The 13,113-nt window shown below is 37.5% G+C and overlaps 1 protein-coding gene across 2 annotated transcripts in view; it reads right to left on the reverse strand.

Annotated features, from left to right (window-relative positions):
- The window catches only part of ELAPOR2 (endosome-lysosome associated apoptosis and autophagy regulator family member 2), a 171,879-nt gene that overhangs the window by 39,205 nt on the left and 119,561 nt on the right, over window positions 1-13,113 (reverse strand). For both annotated transcript variants that reach the window (XM_025471511.3, XM_035698439.2), the window contains exons 10-12: window positions 11,715-11,843; window positions 925-1,015; window positions 132-234 (exon numbers count right to left, since the gene is read on the reverse strand). In XM_025471511.3, coding sequence (XP_025327296.1) covers window positions 132-234; window positions 925-1,015; window positions 11,715-11,843 — 323 coding nt within the window. The remainder of the gene's footprint in view (window positions 1-131; window positions 235-924; window positions 1,016-11,714; window positions 11,844-13,113) is intronic.

Consider the following 13,113-nt stretch of genomic DNA (forward strand, 5'->3'; position numbering starts at 1 on the left):
TTTTAATTTTTTGAAGGACCTACAAATGGAAGAAAAATGGCATTTTTATCCCAACTTGCATGAATGAATGGACCCTTGAAAGAAAATGTTAAGCTTAGAAACCCGCCTTTGAAAGCCCCTCTTTCACTTACCACCATGAAATACAGAACACAGTCAGCTGAACAGAGGGTCTCAAAGACAAATGTTATTCTTCCCAGTTCAGAACCCATGGCTCCAGTCATAGATGTTGGTGGCCTATTTGACAGATTAAAATTACAATACTTATAATATATCTAAATATAGTATTGAACAAAATTAAGTCACTTTTTCCATTAAGCAGAAAGCCATGCTCTCCTCTTCCCCTAATCAATGGCTCCCCACAGCCACAACTTCTTCCTTACTCAATCTCTGCATGCCCAGACCATCCCAGTAAGGAGTCTACACAATCATGGTAATATGCTTGAATCTCCTGCGGTAAATATTACCATCTATCCTAAAGCAAGAAAAATATGACTATTTTTCACTTCAACTTCAACATAGGAAACTGAAGCAAAAAGTGATTTAAAGAGTTGTAACATACTACTTTTCAGGTAAAATTGAGACAAAACTACATTTATCAACCAAAAGATACTCCTCCAAACAACTTGGACAAAGACCTTTTCATTAAAAGCATACAAGAATCATGGTTATTATAATATTTGGATAGAATTATTGTTAAAAACTTTCAAGCTTCATCTAAGTAATATATGACTAATAGTTACAGTTTCTCAATCACCAATTCTACAGATATTCTTAAATGTAATACATTATCCTACAACAGCCTGTTATTTGGTAAGTCCATCACAACATAACCATATTTATGCAGGCAGTCCTACTTCATCTATTTCTATAGGGACACAGGCATGAGGATTCTTACAGAAAGGAATCAGAATTGGTTTTCCTTACTTAAATCCGGGGATATGCAAGTTTAAGATCAGGTAATCATTATCTGAACCTCCAGCCCCACTCTGGATATGATCTCCAGCCACCTCCCAACCTGGAAATGAGATAAGGCATCTTTATCAGTAAAAATCCCATTGCTCTTTAGGGTAAAAAAAAAAAAAAAAAAAAAAAAGGTATTAGTGTTTGTGTTCAAAGTTAGAAAAACTCCAAAATAATTCCCTATGTTTATACTGCAGTTGCAAATTGCATGCAGAGGTAGACTCCTAATATCATAAAGGCATTCCATATGATTCCCCAGAAAGAGTCAAATAATACATATTTTTACACAAAAGTTATTTAATAGAAAAACTAACAACAGTTTTCTCAATTGGGCTTTTTCTTTAAACTACAACAGATGGTCTTTATTCATTCTAATAAATTAAGATGGAAAATCTTAGTCTTCAGGTAACCAAGGGAAACTAGAAATTTTAAATTACTTAATGAAGATTTAGAGTCCAGAGTTCTTTCCTATAGTTTGCTGTTCCCTAATTTACAACTCCTGTTCTGCATTCATTCACTTATTTATTAACTCAAGTGGCATTCACTGAGTGCCATGAATCATAATATGCTCTAAGGTTAGAAAGACAAGACTGGGTGTCCCCTCACTGAGGAGTCAGTAGAATATCACAGAGAGAAGCACATGCTAACAACTGTCAAGAGAATGGGGAGGCAGAGCTGCACATAGAAGGTGATGGGAAGTCTATTCCCTGCACAGAAACAATAAACATATCATAGACTGAAATGGTCACATTAAATGAAAAAGGACAAGTATCCCCCACATGCCATTATTTATTTGTTTTATATAAATATAAATATTTATATTTATTATTAAAATTTTGAAACTACAAAAAAAAAATTTTTGAAACTACAGAAAAAATTAAATATGACAAGTATACTTTTAATCCCATCACCCAGAATAAAACCACTGCTAACATTTTGAGGAGTTTCTTTTTACTAACTTTGGATAAACAGGTTTTAACATCATTGAGGTCTTATTACTGACATTTTGTGTCATGGCCTTATATGTTAACACTATTGCATATGTATTTGTATGCATAAATACTTAAACATATTCATGACTTAATAGTTTATCATGTAGACAGATATAATTAATACCCATAATTTGCCAGATCACACTATTGGACTTCCCTCCTTTGACCACACATCCAGTTTAACCATTTGGATTATTTTTACCCTTTAGGTTCTAAAAATGACACTGCAATAATAAATCTATTTTTTGTAAAGCTTTTCTATATTTTTTTAAGAAAAGAATCCTGAAAGAATTATCAGGTAAAATAAAAATATTTTTAAACTGTGTTTTGTGCTATTATGGTGATTTGGAAAGCAATGTGTGTCAGGGAGGAATATTTATTAATGGTAAAACTAAATGAAAAGAAATGAAGCAATTCATACTTCCCTGAAACTTCCCACTTCCAAGTGATAGGCTCTTAACATTTCAATGTATTTCTTTTCAATTTTATCTAGTGTACACTTTAGCATACCATAGATTTTTTTTAAAAGATTTTATTTATTTATTCATAGAGACACAGAGAAAGAGAGAGGGGCAGAGGCACAGGCAGAGGGAGAAGCAGGTTCCATGCAGGGAGCCTGATGTGGGACTCGATCCAGGGTCCCCAGGATCAAACCCTGGGCTGCAGGCAGTGCTAAACCACTGCGCCACCGGGGCTGTCCCATACCATAGATTTTAATGCATACTCTATATTCTGATTTTTTCATTTAGCACTGTCCTCTAATTTTTCTCATTAAAATCAGATTACATTTTCCCATTAAAAACCCTTACTACAGGGGATCCCTAGGTGGCTCAGCAGTTTGGCGCCTGCCTTTGGCCCAGGGCGCGATCCCGGAGTCCCGGAATCGAGTCCCACGTCAGGCTCCCAGCATGGAGCCTGGTTCTCCCTCCTCCTGTATCTCTGCCTCTCTTTCTCTCTATGTCTATCATAAATAAATAAGTAAATCTTTAAAAAAAAAAACAACCCTTACTACATCTAATTTTAATGATTTAACAATGTTACATGCTTACATTATAATTTTATTTAATCATATCCCATTATTGAAAATGTAGTTTGCTTTCTCCTAATTAACACTAAAGTTAACGTATTTTTCCACAATTTCATTCTTCACATTTTTACATTGTTTCCCTGCTACAAATTCCCAGAAATGAAATAAATGGGTTGGAGAAGAGGAACATTCAAAATTCTAGAAACACTGTCAAATTGTTTTCCACATGACTGCCATTTTTAATGCTTGCATAACATTTCTTCTTCTAGGGCAGTGTAACTTTCATAAAGACAATCGTTTGCTGGATATTTAGACTATTTTAACTCCTGTTATCACAGATAATGCTTAGTGACCATCTTTATGTGTAAACAGTAACTTGTCTCCAACTATGAGCAACTTTTAGGCAAACTTTTGATACGTGAAGATTTATTTCTGTGTATCTGTTCTGCAATTTTGTACAATTCAAACTGAGAACACGTGAATCTCCCAAGTACTCCAAGTAACACAGTTAAGCTGGTCAAAGCACATCCACTTGAACCCCATGACTAGATGACTACTCATGACATAGCTGTTACTGGGTCTCTCACTTTGGCCCCCATTCTTCTCAGTGCTATTCCTCTCAGAGCTGGATACTCAACTGTCCAGGCAGAAAAATATACATCACATGGGGGAAGGGGCAAGACGGCAGAAGAGTAGGGGTCCTCAACTCACCTATCCCTGCAGACTTACCTAGATAACTTTCAAAACATTCTGAACACCTATGAATTCAGTCTGAGATTTAAAGAGAGAGCAGCTGGGATTCTACAGAGAGAAAAGTTTTAGCTTCTAACAAGGTAGGAAGGTGAAAAAAAAAAAAAAAAGAATAAAGTGGGGGAGGGGAACCATGAGTAGCCAGGCTAAAGCTAAGCAGTGAGAACCTCTAGGACAGGAAAGTCCAGCCCTGGAGAAGTGGGAACTTTAAAAATCTGTGCCAGAGTTTTCCCTGACAGGAAAAGTGCTTAGCAGAGAAATCGGGCAGACTCACAGGAGGGGCAGTAAAGCCTCAAGATTCCCAGAGTCACTATAAGAGGATGGGCACCCAGAGGAAAGCTCACTGTAAACAGCGGTCTGATATTGGTAAAGGGCTGGAGAGCCACAGCCCTCCAGGGCATTTAGGAGAAGCCAGTCGGTTAGGCAGGCCAGCTCTGGAGCTGCCTTTACCCTAGAGCCTGGCAATGGATGGAGGTGGCTGTGCCCCACTCCCTTCAGGAGAGGCAGTCCCTGGGAACATGGGTGCATTAGCACAGGACCCCAGATCCCAGGGCGCACAAGCAGACAAAGCCAGCGATCCTGCACTCCCCCGGAACAGGTGGAAGCAGGGAGGGCACAGGACAGCAAGAACTCTCCTGCCGCTGGGCACCCTGCAAACTGTGCAGATTAGTGCACCCAGGCCTGCCCCCAGAAGCATCTAGGCCATTGCGGACTGAGAGACTGTGATTAGTTACTCATGGGGAGCTTGACTCCAGAGTAGGAAATCTAGCCACTGCCATAGTTGTCTTTCCTCTTTGTTCCACCTTGTGCCTGGGAGGGGTGGGGCCACCAGGGAACAAAGGCCTCACAGGATAAACAGCTCACACTGAGCCCAGCGCCTGGCAGGGGGCAGGGCATCTCCGCCCAGGTACAGACACCTGAGAACCAGTGCAGCAGACCCCACCCCCAGAAGAACTACTGGAAGAACAAGGGAAGAGGAAGATTACTGACCAAGTAGCACTGGAAAGCTCCAGGACTGAGAGAAAATAGTATACAGAAGAATTCACCACAAAAGAAAGAACTGAAAACAGTACCCTCTGACATAGTTATAGAATTTGGAATTCAATACAATGTCAGAATTCAATTCAGAAGTACAACTATAAAGCTACTGGTGGCTCTAGAAAAAAGCATAAAGGACTCTAGAGACTTCATTACTGCAGAATTGAGATCTAATCAGGCCAAATTTAAAAATAGATTAAATGAGATACAATCCAAACTAGATGTTCTAATTGCTAGGGTTAATGAGGTAGAAGAAAGAGTGAGTGACATCGAAGACAAGTTGATAGTAAGTAAGGAGACTGAGGAAAAAAGAAAAAATAATTAAGAGCTCACAAGGAAAGGCTTAGGGAAATAAATGATAGCTTGAGAAGGAAGAATATACGTCTAATTGGGATTCCAGAAGAGGCTGAGAGAGAGAGAGGACCACAAAGTATATTTGAACAAATCATAGCTGAGAACTTCCCAAATCTGGGGAAGGAAACAGGTATTCAGATCTAAGAGACAGAGAGGACCCCCACAAAAATCAATAAAAACCATTCAATACCGTGACATTTAATAGTGAAACTGGCAAATTTCAAAGATAAAGAGAAGATCCTTAAAGCAGCAAGAGACAAGAAATCCCTAACTTATATAGGGAGAAATACCAGATTAACAGCAAACCTATCCACAGAGACCTGGCAGGCCAGAAAAGGCTGGCAGGATATATTCAGGGTCCTAAATGAGAAGAACATACAGCCAAGAATACTTTATCCAGCAAGGCTGTAATTCAGAATAGAAGGAGAGATAAAGAGCTTCTAGGATAGGCAGAAACTGAAAGAACATGTACCACCAAGCTGGCTCTGCAAGAAATATTAAGGAGGACCCTGTAAAAGAAAGAGGGAGCCCAAAGAAACAATCCACAAAAATAGGGACTGAATAAGTAATACGATAACACTACATTCATATCTTTCAATGGTTACTCTGCACATGAATGGGCTAAATGATCCCATCGAAAGATGCAGGGTATCCGACTGGATACAAAAGCAAGACCCATCTATTTGCTGTCTACAAGAGACTCATGTTAGACCTAAGGACACCTCCAGCCTGAAAATGAATGGGTGGAGAACCATTTACCATTCAAATGATCCTCAAAAGAAAGCTGGGGTAGCCATTCTTATATCAGATAAATTAAGGTTTATACCAAAGACTGTAGTAAGAGATGAAGAGGGACACTATATCATACTTAAAGGGACTATCCAACAAGAATACCTAACAATCATGAATATTTATGTCCTAAATGTGGGAGCTGCCAAATATATCAATCAATTAATAACCAAAGTAAAGAGATACTTAGATAATAATACACTAATAGAAGACTTCAACATGGCACTTTCAGCAAATGACAGGTATTCCAAGCAGAACATCACCAAAGAAACAAGGGGCTTAAATGATAAACTGGACCAAACAGATTTCACAGATATATACAGAACTTTCCATCTTAACACAACTGAATACACATTCTTCTCAAGTGCACATGGAACTTTCTCCAGAATAGACCACATACTGGGTCACAAATCAGGTCTCAACTGATACCAAAAGACTGAGATTGTCCCATGCATATTTTCAGACCACAATGCTCCGTAACTAGAACTCAATCATAAAAAGAAATTTGGAAGAAACTCAAACACATGGAGGTTAAAGAGCATCCTACTAAAAGATGAATGGGTCAACCAGGAACTTAGAGAAGAATTAAAAAGATTCATGGAAACTAATGAAAATGAAGATACAACCATTAAAAATCGTTGGGATACAGCAAAAGCAGTCCTAAGAGGGACATACATCTCAATATAAGCCTCCCTTTAAAAACTGGAAAAAAACTCAATTACACAAGCTAACCTCACACCTAAAGAAATTGGAGAAAGAACAGCAAGTAAAATCTACACCAAGCAGAAGAGGAGCGATAATAAAGATTCGAGCAGAACTCAATGAAATAGAGACCAGAAGAACTGTAGAACAGATCAACACAACTAGGAATTGGTTCTTTGAAAGAATTAATAAGATACATAAACCCTATCCAGCCTTATTAAAAAGAAAAAATATTCAAATTAATTAAATCATGAATAAAAGAGGAGAGATCACAACCAATACCAAGGAAATACAACCAATTTTAAAAATGTATTATGAGCAGCTATATGCTAAAAATTAGGCAATCCAAAAGAAGTGGATGCATTTCTGGAAAACCACAAATTACCAAAACTGGAACAGGAAGAAATAGAAAACCTGAACAGGCCAACAACCAGTGAGGAAATTGAAGCAGTCATCAAAAACCTCCCAAGACATAAAAGGCCAGGGCCAGATGGCTTCCCAGGGGAATGTTACCAAATGTTTAAAGAATAAAATAATACCTATTCTACTAAAGCTGTTTCAAAGGATAGAAAGGGATGGAATACTTCCAAACTCATTTTATGAGGTCAGCATTACTTTGATTCCAAAATCAAAGACCCCACCAAAAAGGAGAATTATAGACCACAATATCCCTGATGAACACAGATGCAAAAATTCTCAACAAGATACTAGCCAATAGAATCCATCAGTACATTAAGAAGATTATTCACCATGATCAAGTGGGATTTATCCCCAGGATGCAGGGTTGGTTCAATATTTGTAAAACAATCAACGTGATATCACATTGACAAGAGAAAAACAAGAGCCATATGATCCTCTCAATAGATGCAAAGAAAGCTTTTGATAAAATACAGCATCCATTAAAACTCTTCAAAGTGTAGAGATAGAGGGAACATTCCTCAACATCTTAAAAAGCCATTCATTAAAAACTCACAGCAAATATCATTTTCAATGGGGAAACACTGAGAGCCTTTTCCCTAAGATCAGGAACACAACAGGGATGTCCACTCCACCACTGATATTCAATATACTACCAGAAGTCCTAGCCTCAGCAATCAGACAACAAAAAGAAATAAAGGCATTCAAATTGGCAAAGAAGTCAAACTCTCCCTCCTCGCAGATGACATGATACTGTACATAGAAAACCCAAAAGACTCCACCCCAAGATTGGTAGAACTCATAGAGCAATTCGACAGTGTCGCAGGATACAAAATCAATGCCCAGAAATCAGTGGCATTTCTATACACTAACAATGAGACTGAAGAAAGAGAAATTAAGGAGTCAATCCTATTTACAATTGCACCCAAAAGCATAAGATATCTAGGAATAAATCTAACCAAAGAAGTAAAGGATCTATACCCTTAAAACTACAGAACACTTCTGAAAGTAATTGTGGAAGATGTAATGAAATGGAAAAACATTCCATGCTCATGGATTGGCAGAATTAATATTGTGAAAATGTCTATGCTACCCAGAGCAATTTACACGTTCCATGCAATCCCTATCAAAATACCACGGACTTTCTTCACAGAGTTGGAACAAATAATCTTAAGATTTGTGTGGAATCAGAAAAGACACCGAATAGCCAGGGGAATATTGAAAAAGAAAACCAATGCCAAGGGCATCACAATGCCAGATTTCAAGTTGTACTACAAAGCTGTGATCAAGACAGTGTGGTACTGGCACAAAAACAGACATGTAGATCAATGGGACAGAATAGAGAATCCAGAATATCACACACTCAACTTTATGGTCAACTAATATTCGATAAAGGAGGAAAGACTATCCATTGGAAGAAAGACAGTCTCTTCAATAAATGGTGCTGGTAAAATGGACATCCACATGCAGAAGAATGAAACTAGACCACTCTCTTGCACCATACACAAAGATAAACTCAAAATGGATGAAGGATCTAAAGGTGAGACAAGATTCCATCAAAATCCTAGAGGAGAACACAGGCAACAACATTTTTGAATTGGCCACAGTAACTTCTTGCAAGATACATCTATGAAGGCAAAGTAAACAAAAGCAAAAATGAACTATTGGGATTTAATCAAGATAAAAAGCTTCTACACAGCAAAAGAAACAGTCAACAAAACTAAAAGACAACCTATAGAATGGGAAAAGATATTTGCAAATGACATATCAGATAAAAGGCTAGTATCCAAAATCTATAAAGAGCTTATTAAACTCAACACCCAAGAAACCAAAAATCCAATCATGAAATGGGCAGAAGAAATGAACAGAAATTTCACCAAAGAAGACATAAACATGGCCAACAAGCACATGAGAAAATGCTCTGCATCACTTGTCATCAGAGAAATACAAATCAAAACCACAATGAGATACCACCTCACACCAGTGAGAATGGTGAAAATTAACAAGACAGGAAACAACAAATGTTGGAGAGGATGTGGAGAAGGGGGAACCCTCTTGCACTGTTGGTAGGAATGTGAACTGATGCAGCCACTCTGCAAAACCATGTGGAGGTTCCTCAACTCAGCAAGGAGGTGCCTGCAACTCAGCAATTGCACCACTGGGTATTTATCCCAAATATACAGATATGTTTAAATGCCAGGACACCTGTACCCCAATGTTCACAGCAGCAATGTCCACAATAGCCAAACTTTGGAAGGTGCCTCAATGTCCTTCAAGAGATGAAGGGATAAAGAAGATGTGGTCTATATATACAATGGAATATTACTCAGCCATCAGAAGGGATGAATACCCACCATTTGCTTCAACATGGATAGAACTGGAGGGTATTATGCTGAGTTAAGTAAATTAATCGGAGAAGGACAATTATCATATGGTTTCACTCATAAAGGGAATATAAGAAATAGTAAAAGGGATAATAAGGGAAAGGAGGGGAACTGAGTGGGAAAAATTAAAGAGGGAGACAAACCATGAGAGACTCCTACCTCTGGGAAATGAACAAAGAGTTGCAGAAGGGGAGGTGGGCAGGGGGCTGGGGTAACTGGGTGATGGGCAATCAGGAGGACACTTGATGGGATGAGCACTGGGTGTTATACTATATGTTGGCAAATCGAACTTCAATAAAAACAAATGAAAAGGGGATCCCTGGGTGGCGCAACGGTTTGGCGCCTGCCTTTGGCCCAGGGCGTGATCCTGGAGACCCTGGATCGAATCCCACGTCAGGCTCCCGGTGCATGGAGCCTGCTTCTCCCTCTGCCTGTGTCTCTGCCTCTCTCTCTCTCTCTCTGTGACTATCATAAATAAATTTTTTAAAAAATTTAAAAAAAAAACAAATGAAAAGAAAAATATACATCACCTTTTATCTTCACTTCTGTATTGTATTTTTCACATTACTATGTGCTATTCTAATACCACACACTAATACTGCAGAGATATCTATCTTTCAAATTAATAATTAAACATTTCTGAAAATTATCAAAAATCTCAATTTTAGCCTCTAAGTAAAGGAGGGAACAAGGGCCTCCAAAGAGTATTGTCCTGAGAGTTCTCTAAATGATCAAATAAAAGTTCCAGATAATCTTTACTAGTAAGTGAATACACACACACACACACACACACATCGATGCTTTCATGAGTTCATTCAATTCCCTGGCCTTCCCAGTCTTATTTTTCTTCCATAGATCTTTTTTTTTTTTTTTTTTTTTTTTTTTTTAGATTTTATTTATTTATTCATGAGAAACACAGAGAGAGAGGCAGAGACATAGGCAGAGGAAAAAGCACGCTCCTCACAGGGAGCCTGATGTGGAACTCAATCCCAGACCCAGGATCACGCTCTGAGCTTAAGGCAGACGTTCAACCACTGAGCCACCCAGACCTCCCTTTCCATAGGTCTTAACTTTAGGATCATAAACTCTCATGGATTTATGGTCAAGTAATAACTACTATATTTTTTTCTTCTCCCTTAAGATAATTTCCTAGGATTATTGATCAAAAAAGAGAATATTTCATAAGGTTTAATGTATATTAAGGCTTTCTCTTTCCCTCTCTCACTCATCTTTGTAACCAACATTATTCAAGGGCCCACTATTTTTCAATTTTTGTTTTCATGTGTTTACCTCACTTCCTACATCCCAAGTATATTAATTTCAGATAGGTACTGATTTTTTTTATTTTATTTTTATTTTTTTTTTATTTATTTGGGGATAGTCATACAGAGAGAGAGAGAGGCAGAGACATAGGCAGAGGGAGAAGCAGGCTCCATGCACCGGGAGCCCGACATGGGATTCGATCCCGGGTCTCCAGGATCACGCCCTGGGCCAAAGGCAGGCGCCAAACCACTGTGCTACCTAGGGATTCCTCAGATAGGTACTGATTTAAAACAGATGTAATTTAAAAGAATTTTTTTAAACAACAAAAACATAATATGGAGAAAAAGTGAGCTCATAAAAATTGCTAATGAGATGATAAAAGTAAAAGGATGCATTTTGGCATAAAACTCTAGTATTTGTAACACTGGCTCCTAGCGTCTGGTTTAGAAATACACACAAAGATACGGTTACTCATTCAACCAGCAAATACTGCATAACAACTAAGTGCTAGCCCCTCTCAGGTCTTAAAATATTAGAACAAATAAAATTTATCCACAATCTTATTGAACTGCCACATTTTTAAATTTTCAGTAAGTGAGATTTAAATATATTTTGTACACACAGTCATAGATTTCATAGGGAAGGAGTTAGAAATGATTACACTTCTCAACACCACTCAGTCCTGAGCCAGATTCAAACAATCCTGGCAGAAATGCTGTCATACTACTCTTCAAAATGGCAAGTGACTTAGATTTCATTATATCCCTTGGTGATCTATTCTGGAATTTATAGCCATAAATGGTGATTCTCAATATCTACTTCAAAGCTGACTCCAAAAAAATGCAAAATAATCTATACTGTTATGGAGAAGTCAACTGGCTGTGACACATTTACTATTTCGATGTGAGGGCTAGAAGATAGACAAGTAGCCAACTGATAGGAATGAAGTTCCTCATACTGGTATTTGGTATATTTTTAGAGAGCTGAGTCCAAGAATCTACTACCCAAATACACCCAGTAGGCTGATTCTAAACTCACCATTCATTCCATCGCACTTTGAATTCCCAACATTAAAGCAGGAAGTTTTCATGTTGCCAGGAAGGACATTCCACCATTTATATTCAAACCCAAGTGCAGGTTCCATTCCTGCTGGACAAGGCCTACATTCTAGGAAAGACACATGAAATAAACCATTATAGTTAAAACGCATCTGGCCATCTTCCTCTTCCTCTATCCCAAGTACTACTAAATTTTTTATTAGCAGAGAAGGAAGTGCGAAGGAGAGATAGTAGAGCATCAGTTCCTTTAAGAATTAATAATTTTTTCTAAAGCAATCTGGAAAAGAAAATATTTCTGGATATAGTTTACCCATATACACTTGACTAACATGTAAAAGGAAAAGGATCAGTAAAAAATCTTTTAAAGTTATTTTCCTTCATTTCTGAGAGTAACTGCTAACATTAAATCACCCTCCACAAGAGGGGTAATCTGAAACTAATTCTCTTATATGTGACCTTAGAATCAGTTCCCTTCACCTCATGAACAATGAGATATTTTAGCCTTCCTATTGGTTATTAACAGAGTATTAGACCATTGAATTATGGACTCATTACTTGAAATTCAAAATATTGGCTATGTTGGAAAATGATACTGGGAATTGAGAAGTTTGGAAAGAGTCAAGTTTATAAATAAGCCTGATTTAAATTAATATCTGCAACAATGAAACAGAAGAGTCCCTTCCAACCATTTCCAAATTTACCCAACATACTTTGTATTAATTACGTCATTAAAGAGAAATATTCACTGAGCAAACACTTTTTGATACCAAAGTTCTGTAGGACACATTTTTATATAACCTGCTCAATAATAATGATCTAGATATTATCATCCACAATTTTATGACTGGGAAAATTGAAGTTCATAAGGTTTAAGTAAGTTGGATAAATCACACTAATGGTCATCTGTGGGATGTGAATTTAAAACCAAGTCAACCAAGTCCTTCTTATTTATCGAAGCCTCTGGAAAGTAAGAGGATGGCACGGCTACATTCAAGTGAGATGACTACAGCTGTAGTGCATTGTAATTCTTGTCTCCAAAATTAAAACAAATTCTGTAGCACTTTCTTTATTATTTATTAAAAACTAAAATCCCAACTATACACCCTGAAACAATTAAGAGACTATCTTCACTGCTATATGATTAAAATGAGTGATTTTTGCTATTACTATAGTACAAAATGTGATTTACTATTCCAAAGCTGAATTAGAAGAGGTTATATTTTATGCTTGTATTAATATATGTGTACACACTTACTACAAAAGGAGTGTCTATCCTTAAAACTTAATATGGTGGAATATTTTTTAATCAACATTCAAAGGCAGAATGAGCTGTTCCATGAAGAGAGAATTACTGTATTACACAAAATGCCAATAAAAAG

The sequence above is a fragment of the Canis lupus genome, chromosome 14 (genome assembly GCF_003254725.2).
Source record: "Canis lupus dingo isolate Sandy chromosome 14, ASM325472v2, whole genome shotgun sequence".
NCBI lineage: Eukaryota > Metazoa > Chordata > Mammalia > Carnivora > Canidae > Canis > Canis lupus.